This window comes from Mya arenaria, chromosome 17 (assembly GCF_026914265.1).
Source record: "Mya arenaria isolate MELC-2E11 chromosome 17, ASM2691426v1".
In the NCBI taxonomy this organism is placed as follows: domain Eukaryota; kingdom Metazoa; phylum Mollusca; class Bivalvia; order Myida; family Myidae; genus Mya; species Mya arenaria.
The window spans coordinates 47,433,644-47,448,099 of NC_069138.1; the positions used below are offsets into that span (position 1 = coordinate 47,433,644).

General features: G+C 38.4%; 2 protein-coding genes across 2 annotated transcripts; both read left to right on the plus strand.

Annotated features, from left to right (window-relative positions):
• Nucleotides 1–26: 26 nt before the first annotated feature.
• Nucleotides 27–6,705, plus strand: LOC128224229 (crystallin J1A-like). The gene is made up of 8 exons (XM_052934021.1): nucleotides 27–197; nucleotides 1,755–1,931; nucleotides 2,357–2,455; nucleotides 2,760–2,861; nucleotides 3,819–3,975; nucleotides 4,502–4,692; nucleotides 5,037–5,176; nucleotides 6,212–6,705. The coding sequence occupies exons 1-6, from the start codon at nucleotides 131–133 to the stop codon at nucleotides 4,689–4,691; spliced, it is 792 nt and encodes a 263-aa protein (XP_052789981.1). The 5' UTR covers nucleotides 27–130; the 3' UTR covers nucleotide 4,692; nucleotides 5,037–5,176; nucleotides 6,212–6,705.
• A 1,373-nt stretch (nucleotides 6,706–8,078) lies between these two features.
• LOC128224230 (uncharacterized) lies at nucleotides 8,079–14,086 on the plus strand. The gene is made up of 7 exons (XM_052934022.1): nucleotides 8,079–8,176; nucleotides 9,180–9,232; nucleotides 9,563–9,586; nucleotides 9,999–10,147; nucleotides 10,632–10,784; nucleotides 11,377–11,423; nucleotides 13,678–14,086. The coding sequence occupies exons 1-7, from the start codon at nucleotides 8,111–8,113 to the stop codon at nucleotides 13,732–13,734; spliced, it is 549 nt and encodes a 182-aa protein (XP_052789982.1). The 5' UTR covers nucleotides 8,079–8,110; the 3' UTR covers nucleotides 13,735–14,086.
• The last annotated feature ends 370 nt before the right edge of the window (nucleotides 14,087–14,456 follow it).

A 14,456-nucleotide genomic window follows, 5' to 3' on the forward strand; every position in this document is an offset into this window, starting at 1 on the left:
TCGGCGACCCTGTTAACGACTGGACATGTCATAATATAGGACAAAATAACATAACAATGCCCTCTAACAACATGTGTTGTGTTTATACAGCGATCGAATAGACAGAGAGGTTTAAGAAATAGTTTAAAGTATGTCGTCGAAGGTAGATGTCCGGCGAGTGGCGGCCGTCGTCGGGGCCCTTGTAGCAGATGCTGCAGGTATGATAACATTTATTTGTTAACGATCTTTTTCAGGACAAACTTAAACAAATTCATGCGGCTATTTGTGTTTGTTCAGTGCGCGAAACGCATATGTTTAAACATAAGGTCAAACACAGTGCGTACCGCACCAAGTTTGTATAGTGAATGGTTAGGAAACGCAAATTACTGCGAAATATTCGAACAAAAAATGGTTCCCGGACCTATATTCACTAACGCTCCGAGGCAAGACCCTAATCGTCATTTTTCTAAATTGTCCGCTTTAAACATTGGATATATATATATATATATATATATATATATATATATATATATATATATATATATATATATATATATATATATATATATATATATATATATTTGTCAATTTGTCTTTAGTTTTTTTTTGTCTTATTAGTGTTTACTTTTTATCGGTTGTGTGTGTGTGGGGGGGGGGGGTCACTCTTCGACCATGTTACTTGCCACCACCTCCGAATTCTTAAAATCATCGTTATAATACGTAATATAGGGGACTTTAAAAGGGAAGACCCCCCCCCCATAATCGGTTTATATGACTTAACTGATTAACGCATTATTTCATCCAATGTTTTATCTTAATCCTGATACAATACGACTAGACGGTTTAACCAAAGATTAGAAATTCTATTTATATTCAATCTTGACTTTCGTTTACGCAAATATGTTATGGATACCATGGGACCATTCTCACATTGTTTTACATGTTCATTATAATGACACGACATTGAAGTGACGACGTGACAAATATGATACATGATTGCTGGTCGGGCCTGCATGTGTCTCATGTACGGGTAATAGTTCGATGACCTGAAGCAAAATCTTAATGAAAAAGAATGGGCGGAGTAAGCGTTGCGAGCGAACCCTTTAATTATAATCATTAATATTTTACTTAATGTCATCTAAATGACTCAGAATACAACCTCATTGTCCACAGGGTGTGTGTATCGGACGAGTGGTAGTGGGCGGACCTTTAAACACCCGGGAAAAGTGAAGCTTTTAATCATTAAGCCTAGTACTTAATGATTGCCTTTTTGCAACTTTATTTGTTGGAAATGTAGGTTGCATTCTGATGTCCATATCCAACTTTTCATATTACACTGACATTATAGATTTTGAAAACTGCTTGAATACATCATCATGGTATTATGCGGCTGCACATGTCTTGGAAAAAATCGGTCCTCGGAAAAGATAATGAGTATGAGACTGGAGGATGTGCAGTAAAATCATTCACAGCATACACCTTATTAACCAAGAAACGTGTCCTTTCAATCTCCGCTCAATCAATATGCTTTAAATTTCAAAGGTTCGGTTTCGATAGACCGACGGGTAACGAATCTGAAGTTGTCGTGAATATTTCCTTGATTTTGTATTATTTTAAGCTTCTATGGAACGAGTATTACACTATTTAGTTAGAAACAAAATATGAATACAATATATATATATATATATATATATATATATATATTTATATATATATATATATATATATATATATATATATATATATATCATCGCGACTTTTGCTTATTTTATCAGGTCAGCCGATCCACTGGAACTACAATCTAGATCGCCTTGACGCTATTTTAGCGGAAACACCGGAAGTGGCGTTTATTGAGCCGTCAATAAACCCGTTCTACACGCTGCCATGCGGCTCACAGAGCGGATATGGAGATCAGTCGTTCACCATACTGAAGTCGCTCGTTGACAATAATGGTCGGTGTAACAGTCTGTACAGTATAAGTAATATCGGTAACTAAGGGTCACCTGGTAAACAGCTACAGAGAATATATTGTTATAATAAATCGGTGAAATAATTTGCGACCTTAAACAAACAAGTATTCTCTATATAAAGTTATAAAAGAAAAAAAAGAAAAATAGGGTGCCAAATAAAACCTCCGGCAAACCCGCAATCTTGGTCGGCTTATTGCATTATTCCGTTGCCAGGCCATAATAGAGGTGCTTTTTTCAACACGCATTGTTTGGCTTCTGGACTTGGTACATGAATGTTTTTTAGGCCAATAGGGACTGAATCTTTTAAATCCTTGGAAATTAAAAGCAAAACAAAAACTTAACATTAATTGCCGCAAATGACCTTTACAAACACATTCGTGTCCTATGTTTCATATTTCACAATGCAGGTTTGAACACCGATGCTCTCAACAAGGCAATGTATGATTGTTTTGGACCCGACAGTGCGTACGAAAATGATACAAACGCCATTTACAAAGATAAATCAGGTAAAATGTTTCTTTATGTTATCTTGACCCCTAAACATAACAAACAGAAATGTCACGTCTTTTTAAAGCATTGGAAACAAAATTTAAATACCCGATTGTTATCCATTGAAGATGCTTTGGTCAGTGTATGTATGTACTCGATTGTAGAAAGCTTGTTGAAATATTTTTGTTAACGTTCTGCTCGATAGCGACCCGTAAATAATGAACGCAGTGGTGCAAAACCCCAACTTTTTAGCTAGTTAGTCATTAATCTTCTCAGGCGTCCAATACTGCGCAGTCAAAGCCTATTTCTATGTGTTTTCAGACATCACGACAAAAGCCACCAAATACCCAATACACGGCCCGTGGAGGCATTTCGGTATCAAAGAATTTCTCAGAAACTTCCAAGAAAGGAAGGAAAGTACAGGTAGATCACTAGAAATAAATGTTATTTTTAAAGTTAATGTTCAGTTTATATATTTGTCAGTTGTAACAACGACACTGTAACAATGTCATTGAAATCCAGACATAAAAGGTACTCACTCGCTTGCTTTTTGTTGGCAACGAATTTGTAGACTTTGTTGAAATTCAGTTATTTCACTTACTTCCAAACACATATACACATTTAAACAGAATTTGAACAGTCTAAACTACAGTCGAACCCCGTTGGCTCGAACTCGCTTAGGTCGATTTCCTCGTTGGTTCGAACTGGAGGACCGATTTTTTCTACTGAATGTAAGCATTCCCGCTTGGCTCGAATTTCCCGAGGCTCGAGTTATTTTCGCCGGTCCCAGTGCGATCGAGCCAACGGGGTTCGACTGTAATTCAATTTTCAGTAGCGTTACTAACTCCTTTCTGAAAAAAAAACATCTAGTATTTCTTTCACATTTTCCAACACTTCTAAACAGCTCTAACATGAACTTTTCATAATATTTTATTATTGTAATTGTAACATGTATGTTGTCATGGTTTCATTTCATTGTCTGACCCTATCAAGCGTTGACGATGTCTCTTTAAACAACTGAATCGATGCAAGAAGTCATTATCAAGCTTATATAGAGTCTTAAAGCATCAGTATTGTTATGTATAATCTAACAAGTGGTAACGAATTTATTTGGCTGGATGGAATCGACAAATTTTATCACTGGACACTCACTGTTTTGGACAATAATTCAAACGCATCTTTACCTCGTTCGTGCATGCGTGCACGCCCGTTTCGCTACATATTTACAGCCAGATTATGTATAGTTTATGGGTAAAAATAAAACCTAAGTTTATACTTATATCTTTAAGCTCGATTGTTAAATCATTGCCTACTCGCCTTCTTCGGCCCTGACATGCATTCAGTCAACCCACGGTAATACATTGAATATCTTGTTTGTAGGATCGCCCACAGATGAGCAGATAGACTGCGCAGTGCGGATAGTTCCGGTGGTGGCGCTGTACGCCGGTCGGCCGGAAATGCTCTCCCGGGCGGAGGTAGTGGTCCGACAAACTCAGGATAACGATATGTGTGTGGCAGTGGGTCTAGCTGCGGCCAGGTAGGGGTGATATTTAGCAACAGTTGTGAAACTTCAAAAAATACTGACAATGATAATAATAATAATAATAATAATAATAATAATAATAATAATAATAATAATAATAATAATAATACATTTTGTAATAATAATAATAATAATAATAATAATAATAATAATAATAATAATAAAAATAATAATAATAATAATAATACATTTTGTAATAATAATAATAATAATAATAATAATAATAATAATAATAATAATAGTAGTAATTATAATAATAATAATAATAATAATAATAATAATAATAATAATAATGCGGTCTCGTCTTGCAAGAAAACTGAGTAAACTTACTTAAAGATTTATAACTTTATAACACATTTACATGCTTCAAATTCAGAACAAACGATACTTATTATACTGCACATAGGTGTATGTAAACATTCATGTGTTTCTACGTTGTTGCTAGTTTTTAAAGTATGTAAAAGTAGAAAATGCAACATCTCTTAAAGAAATTTATATGCTCTGATATGCATTACTACAGAATACTTGAGTACTGTATCCTGAACGGACGCACGGACGGCGCAGTTGAGGCTACAATCGAGCAGTTGAGTGATCAAGACCGGGAGTGCCCACAGGAGCTTGACAAGGCGGTCGCTGGCTTCCTCCGGGAGGTTGTTCGCCGGAAATCCGAGCCACATATACCCGTGGCCCGGTCCATTAAAATATCCTGACGTAAGTTAAGTTCAGATATGTCAGGTTGTTTAACCTTAACTGTCTAAAGTTCGCACTGTTGTCGTTATTTGCATGTACATAATAGGGAAACAAAATTGACCGACTTTCGTTTGAATCAACCAATTAGGAGTTATATTCGATGTTTCTCGTCTCATAGTGATTTGTTAAGCATAAAACTGCTATACTATGCCCCTGGTCCGAAGAAAATCGTGACTTTATTTAGTGCGTGTTTAACATGAAAGTTTAGTTTTAGCGCCTTGCATTTGCATTTACCGACATTTCTTCGGTACAAACGATATGTATAAAGTTGTGTCTGTTTAACATACTCGTACCTTATCTTGCAGCCATACCCGGTTCCTTCCAGTCGGCGGTCCACGGACTGCTGGTCGGAAGTGGATATCGGGAAGCTGTGGAGGCGACGCTGAGGGCGGGCGGATGTAACGCCTCCCGGGCGGGCTTCATAGGCGCATGCATGGCCGCACAGGTAACATCTGGTTGAGCTAATATGATGTACATTGTCAGGCCCACCTTTTAGGTCGTGGTCCACCATTAAGGTCGTTGCCCACCATTTAGGTCGTTGCCCACCATTTAGGTCGTTGACCACTATTTAGGTCGTGGCCCACCATTAAGGTCGTTGTCCACCATTTAGGTCGTTGCCCACCATTTAGATCGTGGCCCACCATTAAGGTCGTTGTCCACTATTTAGGTCGTTGCCCACCATTAAGGTCGTTGCCCACCATTAAGGTCGTTTCCCACCATTTAGGTCGTGGCCCACCATTAAGGTCATTGCCCACTATTTAGGTCGTTGCCCACCATTTAGGTCGTTGCCCACTATTTAGGTCGTGGCCCACCATTAAGGTCGTTGCCCACCATTAAGGTCGTTGCCCACCATTAAGGTCGTTGCCCACTATTTAGGTCGTGGCCCACCGTTAAGGTCGTTGCCCACTATTTAGGTCGTGGCCCACCATTAAGGTCGTTGCCCACCATTAAGGTCGTTGCCCACTATTTAGGTCGTGACCCACCATTAAGGTCGTTGCCCAACATTTTGGTCGTTGCCCACAATTTAGGTCGTGGCCCACCATTAAGGTCGTTGCCCACCATTTAGGTCGTTGCCCACTATTTAGGTCGTGGCCCACCATTAAGGTCGTAGCCCACCATTTAGGTCGTGGCCCACCATTATGGTCGTTGCCCACCATTTAGGTCGTGGCCCACCATTAAGATCGTGGCCCACCATTAAGGTCGTTGCCCACCATTTAGGTCGTGGCCCACCATTAAGGTCGTTGCCCACCATTTAGGTCGTGGCCCACCATTAAGGTCGTTGCCCACCATTTAGGTCGTGGCCCACCATTAAGGGCGTTGCCCACCATTTAGGTCGTTGCCCACTATTTAGGTAGTGGCCCACCATTAAGGTCGTTGCCCACTATTTAGGTCGTGGCCCACCATTAAGGTAATGGCCCAACATCGCGATCAGTGCGAATCATTTGATAACAGTGTAAACTGACTACAATGTATGTTTCAGGACGGTCTGTCGGGTATCCCCGACCAATGGAAGGAGAAAACTCTACGATACACGGAAATAGCCAACGTTTCCAAGGAACTTGCTCAAGTGCAGTTTTAATAAAGATTCTACTGAAATATGAAAAAAAAATCAAATACTGTTAATCTGTTCACTGAAATTTCTTTGGTTTTTAGTTCTTTCATTACTTTCTATCTATGCTTTTTTATCGAAGTATTTGTCAATATGTAGTTTTAGGGCTGCTTTTAAAAGCTTGTAAGTGCGAATGACGGGCCCACCGTAAAACCTCGTGTTTGGTGGGCCCTGAGGACCTCACTTGCTCTTGTATCAGGGTCTTTAAACTACGTATAGATAAATGTTCGTTTAAAGTCATTGTTGAAGTGTTCATTCCTGCAATACTTTTATCTTGTGTTATTATTACATTCATTCATACTTATTGTAAATTACTGTCTGTTTTTTACAATATCAAATAAAGATTTGATTTATAAGTATAACAACAGTATCAGTGTGTGTGTGTGTGTGTGTGTGTGTGTGTGTGTGTGTGTGTGTGTGTGTGTGTGTGTGTGTGTGTGTGTGTGTGCGCGCGCGCGCGCGCGCGCGCGCGTGCGTGCGTGTGTGTGTGTGTATACCACGTGTTAAATTACGTCATAAATGCTACGTCGGCAATATTTTGATAAAAATTAAGACTTAAATCAAAGATAACATTTCTTTTACAACACCATTTTAAATAAAACAAAGGGCAGTCTATGCCGCTTAAAGAGCCCCGCATTTGTTTTATTACCGAAATTTGACAAAGTCATTATAGTTTCATCAAACACTTCGACAAACCTGTTTCCAAAATAATGTTTTGACAGTGCTCTGTCAGACGGCCGTATTATGAAAAGGTTTGTCGAAGTGTTTAAAAAAACTAAACTCGCAATCAAACTCTGGTAAAAGACAGAAGGCAGGGTTCCGTAAGCGGCGTAGACTGCGCTATGTTGTATTTAAGAAAAAGTGAAGTTATCTTTGTTTAAAGTCTTTCTTCAAATCAAAATATTGACACTGAGTATAACAAATTGGAATATTAAAACGTGCATGGTTGAATGCTACCCGAAGGCCTCGTGCTCATTCTTATATAGTTTTCACTTTCTTCGTCCAATCGGGAAGCAACGAGCCGCGGATGGATACCGGTGCATTAGATAAAGAAGTGCATCAGGCTATTAATAAGGATTATCATTTAAGGATTCAAAAATATGTCTCCAAAATACACGTTTTTGTTTTTAAGCTGCACTCTCACAGATTGAACGTTTTGAGAACCTTCTTTAAAAAAAATGTGTAGCTTTAAAATAAATATAAAACTGGGTGAACGTAACCACTGTGTATTCGATAAGGTAACCAAATTCGGTGTAGGAGTATAAACATTGTGGTGAAAATGTACGCGAAAATGTAAACAAAAAAGTAGATCCAGCATGTTCAACCTGATTTTTAATCGCAATCCATTCAGCTTTAAAATCTATAAATATGGAAGGTAGGCAATGGTCTGAAATGGTATTACCATGCTTTGATTTAATGTAATGTGTTAATAAAAAAAAACAGCCATAATCATTCGCGGTTGTTTTAGAGGAAAATGACCGAGGTGCTCCGATTGTTTTTTACCCGCTTTGCCCACCTGCCACAATTATTCTTTAAACATTAATTTTCACAGACCTTTTCATCATTTCTTCAGCCGGAGAGCATACGTCATTTTCAACGATAATTCGTCCATAAACTTTTTTTTTTTTGGCGAATTTATCTGTGTAGACATGTTTACAGTCAACAGAAGATAATGAGATTAAAAAAGGGAAAACAAAACGTAATTTAAAATCCGTAGGAGGTCAACGTGCCGTGTGCCTAGTTATTTGGGAATGTCTGATATCACTATGAATGATATCAGTTGAGTTTCGACTGAGATTGTCAGGGAATATACGGCCACAAACCAGGTCACTTCTTGTAAGTATTGCGTTCTTTATTTAACTTAAATTATCATTTTCTTTAATTTCTTTTATATAATTTTGTAATTATCGTATTATCCAACAATGCTATTGTATTATGGTTGAATAAGTTGGGTCTAGTTGAATGTGTGTTTAAGAGCAACTTGATCAACTATTTTAGTTTAAAATATAGACAGTCAAAACAAATCATGGTCGTGGCACTGCATGTACCATGGACGTTTTGATGGAAAAGCTTATATTAGCTAAATCTTCCTAAAAACATGTGGAAACACGATACATAGTTATAGATGGAACAGTTGATTACCGGTGGTGTGTTAATGGCTACTCTTTCAGTGTAAACGTCTAGCAACATTATAGATACTAAGTGTGTGTGTGTGTGTGTGTGTGTGTTGGGGGGGGGGCGGTTGTTAGAAAGTTAAAATAAAGGGTTAAATATGACAGAACACAATTGATTAAAGCAAAAGGGGTACGTGGAAGAGAAGAATGTGGTATAACCAACTTCTGCACCAGTTAATTGTAACCACGGCCCCCAGGTCCGGGGGTATACGGGGATAGCCGGGGAAATGGGCGGTGTTTTTACCTTTCAGGTGTCCCCGCTGTGCCGGTGAATGCGGTGGTTTTGTCTTCGCTTTTAATATAGCGGGGAATGGGCCTTACCTAGGGTCCTTGGAGTGCGGGGGCATTTGTCGGGGATTTTGCAATCTGTTCGTCCCCAAAGGACGGGGATTTTAGCTGGGGTTGGCTGGACCGAAAGTAAAAGTCTCCGCTATTCCACGGATCTGGGGGAGGGGGGCGTGGTTACAATTGACTGGTGCATTAACAGCGGAAACAATAACATTCTTGTAAACATTTTTAGCCAATTTCCTATAAAGTGACATGTTAAAACAAGACATTCGTAAGTGTTGATATTCCTGACCAATGCCAAAGTAATACATAGTTACCGCCATAAAATATCACATGACTCCCTCGAATCGCTTACAGTTGTAATTGTGTTATTTCAGGTCGTCATCATGTTGGTTAATGTTGCTCTGTGTTTGCTGTGCGTGGGCTTCAGGTAGGCTCAATAAAGAAACATATGTAGTTTCAGAATGTATGAAATTTATAAAGGCTTAACGCTCTGTACTGTAAAACAATTAGATTGTAAGACGCTACCTGTCAAAGCATTATACTTGAATTATATTTATGTATACATGTATATGAAAAACTTATAGTTTTACATTGCATTTCATTACATTACATTACATACAAAAGCAATTAGCAAAACCGACCCCGTATCATAAATAACTGGATGAATAAACAGTATTACTTAAAAGAACCACCTGGTTTTTTCCTGTTATGATAGTTTGTAGAACGATTTGTCATGACCATCTTTTCATTGTTTCAGCCTAGCAGCTACAACAACTTCAAGGTGAGTATGAACTTGTGGTTATGGTTGTGAGATTTGGGAATAACTTCGATTAACTGTTATTGAATGAGTGCATTATTAAGTAGATAAGCCATTTTTTTTGGAAAGAGAACGACATGTATTCACGTGATTTCTATTTATAATGTAGACATGACCTTCACTAAGCATATTTTAAAAATAAAAGGTTTGTGTTAAATACCTTGATAAGTATTATTTCAAAGCTTGAAATCACGTGACCCAGCGTTGATTTTGTTTTTATTTAAGTTATTCAGATGGAATTTTAACCACATCTAATTGCAAATCGATAACATGGCGATAATACTCATATTTTTTTCTAGAAAGATCGGATGAGAATCTTTTAAACGATGTTTTATTTTACTTTACAACAATTCTATGTACGCCATACATATTTCAGCCCCGGGAACGGAGGAAACCACGGACTGCCAACGGGGGCGGCATTAACAAAAATTGTCCAGGATAGTTTCAGAAACGTTGACAGCGACGGCGACGGCTTCATCGAGCGTAACGAGTTTGACACGCTTGTCATTATTGCCGACGCCGACAGTAAGGAACGCGTATTTACATTATTTTCTGTATAGTGTGCTTTTATATACATGCTCACAGAGTAGTTAAAACTAATGGACATGTAGGATATAAGCTAGGTTTTAAGACAATCACGCTTGAGTGCCCAATATTGATCGATCCAGAGTCTTTTAAATTTGATGACACATTCACGGATGACAATAGCTGAAGTCGAGTTGACACGTGTCAATATCACCTTTGATTTAGTTTTGTTAGATTCCATTATGTCCCGTATTACAAGAGAACGTTACAAAGTATATAGGCCTTAACAATAGGCTGGTGCTATGTTATATAGGTAATGTGTCCGAACACATGAAGCAAACACTCATGGCGTGTGTATGACGCTTAATTCTTTTCGTTAATTTGACTGGAAAAGTTCAGTGGGCACCGCAATGTTCAGTACACATAATGATTCTCTCTACGCATATAATAGTTTATATAGCTGATATCTGTCTTTTTCCTCCAGATGACGGGTGTATGACGCTCTCGGAGTACATAACTTTCTCAGCGGGAACCCCGGAGATCGCTACCAAGATATACCACTACTTTGACATCGACAACACCAACTGTCTAACCGTGGACAAGGTCGCCGACCAGTTTCAACTCATGGACGCTGACCGTATGTGCAAGTTTTCTTGTCAGTAGTGTAATATGTAGATGTGTATTCATGCAGGTAGTGTTCCATCGAATTCGAATTTATAGCGAGTAACTCGAGCTAGTTGTCAACGTGAATGTTTTAAAGTTAACAATACACACAGTAATGGTGGACCGTTGGAATCTGGCGCTGATGCAAGTACGTACATATATGCAAAAACGTCCTCGGCTCACACACAAAATGCTAACAGTTATTCGACAATGCAATAGATACTACAGTGACGAGCCCAGTAGCCAACTCGAAGTTAGTGACACAAAAGTCAAAAGCGAAAGACAAACAGGCAAACAAGAAAACACAAGACAGCCAATGTCAACATAAAAAATCTTTAAAACTCCGTTACCGATATGCGTTGGGGTTACTGCCCTAACACGGTCGGCGAATCATTTGATAATTCGCTTGTGGTTAAACCGGTTGGCGAACGCTCAACTTTACATGTAACTTTTGTGTCCTTTTCCCTTTTCTCTGTCTCGGACCCCACGGGTTTATAGGTCTGTGCTCCTGTCTATTATTTTGGAAATAATTTGTATTTAGTTTGAACTGTTTCCTTATGTTTCAGATAATAAGAAGGTTACAACTGCTGAATTTCAGACGTACTATCTCAATGTAAGTATTATTAATCTAAGGGGAACGTGCACAACCGTCATGAAAATAGGAAAAACTCTCATTGAAATACATTCAGTTCAGAGCCGGAATGTTCATCATAACTCAACGATATTTTGATATATTGGTCTCATAATATACCAGCATGCATATAAATTCAACACGTATCGCATCAAGTTCCCCGTTTTCCAATGAATTGCTTGAAATTTTAATAAAAATGAGTCAAAGCTGACCACCTACCTTTCCTGGTCAAAATAGCCGTTGACAGTACCGTCATTGAAACTTTGCAGAACAATTTTCTCGCTTCACCAGCGGTAACGGCTGTGCGCTATTCCCCAGCCTGGTAGAGAAATAGTCGCCCGAGTGTATACGCCGTTACTATTGTTGGCTATTGTCGACAATAACTACTCAGCTACTGATGTATTCACTTATTTTAAAACGTGATGAATTATTAACGTAAGGCCAAAATAACGTTCTTTGTTTCCACTTACATCTCAGAAAAATATATAGAAGTCGGCAAGTAGGCATAACTTTCTAAAAAAAAATCTTTTTTCATTTTTTCGAACCGGTGTTCAGTACCAAACCGACCTATATCAGGATACATATATATCGCTTTTGTACAAAGTTTTGAATATAAAATGGTCAAATTTGAACATATTAACTTTATTTTGGAGATTACGAGAAAAAAAACACCCTACGGCAAATAGTGTACGAGGAGAAAATAAGTTTTACGCCTAAATACTTTTATCGAAATGAATTGCCATTTCAAGTTATTTAACTAATGAATGATCGTGGCTTTCAGCCCGCCCTAATCCATCAAGTGAATTTTAAATCAAATGCAAGATGTATAACCTGTTGATCGACCTTCCACTTCAAAGAAACAGCTACGACAATAGTTGGCGTATCACTATGCTCTCACTACTGGGGAGTAGTCGTTATATGTTCTCACTTTCTTTGATTCTTTGAATGGTTACCAACAAAACAGGGGGTCGAAGGTTCGAGCCTCACTAGGGACTTGTTCTGATGTGCCCGGTTGCTTACACAGCATTTACTTAAAGCATGGGTCTTGATTACCTTCCTGCCAGACGCCCGCCATATAGAATAGGAATTGGGAGTAAAGAGGTTCAATTTTCAAGGTGTCACAAAAGTCATGTTGACTGACCATTAATTAAGAGCGATGCCACATACGTCTATTTACTATACTTGTATTTGATTGATTCAGAGGATATAGGCTAGTTCTTCCCCTGTTTTTTTCTATATGGTGTGTGGTGGCTAGGCCTCAACTGCAGCGTGTAAATGCATCGCTTCTTATTTCTTTGGGGTTGAAACTGGTTTGTCAGAGCGATCGGGAGTATTGACTGGTTCTTCACACCGTGTTAGAGAATTTGTATTCCCAGCGCTGTTCATGACGTGCGTGTCCGGTCTCTGGTTAAGCGTGGTAAGCACAGTCCCCATTTTAGTGACGGTTTTGTTTGTATGTGAAGTGTTGTTGGCTACAGTGCCTGATCGAGCAAGAATAATTTTCATTGTGATGTTAATTGTTCTGAGTATAATACGCATGTCAACCTCCATACTTTTAGTTATTACTGAAGCGCTGGCTTGATTCTTTTTTTACAATATCTGCTTAAATGTTTGGCATTAAGACGAAACAGTCCGGTGTTTCAAGGAGATCTGGCTGCGAGCTGCCACTGCCGTCATTGATGGCTTTATGGACTGCCGAGGCATGGCATCCGATTTCAAAGGCGTAAACTCGCATATTTTCATTCACGAGATCCAGTGGAGGAGTCCCTTATATTGACAAAGCGAGTGGGACACGTCTGGAAATCTTGACCCGTTTTAGCAAGGCTTATTCTGTAGTCAATTATCCATCTGTAAACTTACACTGGTCGCACTGGAGTTATATCCCTGGCAGTATCAAGCGCTGAATACATTTTGATGCATTTCTGGTAAAATTCCTATAATATTGTTAGGATTGTTAATGGACAAATAAGACTTACATTCTGTATCGCCAGTCTATGATGTCCACAAAGGTCAAGGCTTGTATTCGGACATTTAAGTATAGATGTAAAGATGTTCACGAATGTAGGTGTCTCATAAGCCCAAAGGGCTGGCCCTTAACTAAGAGGGGTGACACTATAATAAACAAACACTTTAACTTTTATTGAAGCTTAAGTTAGCCATGCCCGTAGAAAATTGTGAGAAGTAAATACTTGGCACATGCATTGTTAAATTTTGTTCCATTTGTTTCTATTTGCAGCTGCTGCAGCATCTGTTTCAAGCTCCACATGTTGCCACGGACGGTCCTATCGGATAGATATTCACAGCTAGGCCCAACCTTCACCTTCAGTCCCTATTCCACTTTGTAACTTTGTTCTTGATTTGATTTATTTTAAGAAAAGTGTAAATTGAATGTAGATTTGTGTATTTTGGTGAAGATCTTTTCTGTTTTTTCTTTGAAAAGTGTATGTGCGTGTGTGCCTGTGTGTTTTGTCGTGAAAAATAAGCTTTTTTAATGAAAACCCAAAAATAAAATTTCGTGCTGTTACCAATTTGATGGACTTAAGATGTTCTATGATGCAAATAATTTAAACATGTAGCAATTTGGTTACCTAATATATTGGAATGTATCACAACTTCTTTAAGAATGAAATAAATGGTAAATTTCACGTCTGTGGTCATTCTTTGAACAATGAGCAAAATATGTTGGACTAACTTTATTATTTTGTGAATGAAACGAATGTTATATTGCACATGGCTGTGTGGCAATAATGAATGCCACATCGACCAATATCATATACATGACACAATAATTCAAATAAGAAATAAATGATTCAGAGATACCATGTACAGCGCTTTATGGCAAGAACGGTTAGTTTAACGGTTACACTGTGTAGCGCTTTATGGCAAGAAGGTAATTATACACGGTTTAATTGTAAGGCGTTTTGTGGCAAGAAAAGGCAGTTTACCGGTTACATTGTAAGCCGTTTTGTGGCAAGAAAATTCAATTTACCCGTTACATTGTAAGGCGTTTTGTGG

What these genes read in the sequence shown, in the direction of transcription:
- LOC128224230 (XM_052934022.1), top strand. Translation starts at nt 8,111, where the DNA reads ATGATATCAGTTGAGTTTCGACTGAGATTGTCAGGGAATATACGGCCA. An exon ending in GCAGCTACAACAACTTCAAG is followed by an intron (nt 9,587 to 9,998) that starts GTGAGTATGAAC and finishes TACATATTTCAG; the next exon opens with CCCCGGGAACGGAGGAAACC. An exon ending in TTCAGACGTACTATCTCAAT is followed by an intron (nt 11,424 to 13,677) that starts GTAAGTATTATT and finishes TTCTATTTGCAG; the next exon opens with CTGCTGCAGCATCTGTTTCA.
- LOC128224229 (XM_052934021.1), top strand. Translation starts at nt 131, where the DNA reads ATGTCGTCGAAGGTAGATGTCCGGCGAGTGGCGGCCGTCGTCGGGGCC. An exon ending in GTCGCTCGTTGACAATAATG is followed by an intron (nt 1,932 to 2,356) that starts GTCGGTGTAACA and finishes TTCACAATGCAG; the next exon opens with GTTTGAACACCGATGCTCTC. An exon ending in CATTTACAAAGATAAATCAG is followed by an intron (nt 2,456 to 2,759) that starts GTAAAATGTTTC and finishes ATGTGTTTTCAG; the next exon opens with ACATCACGACAAAAGCCACC.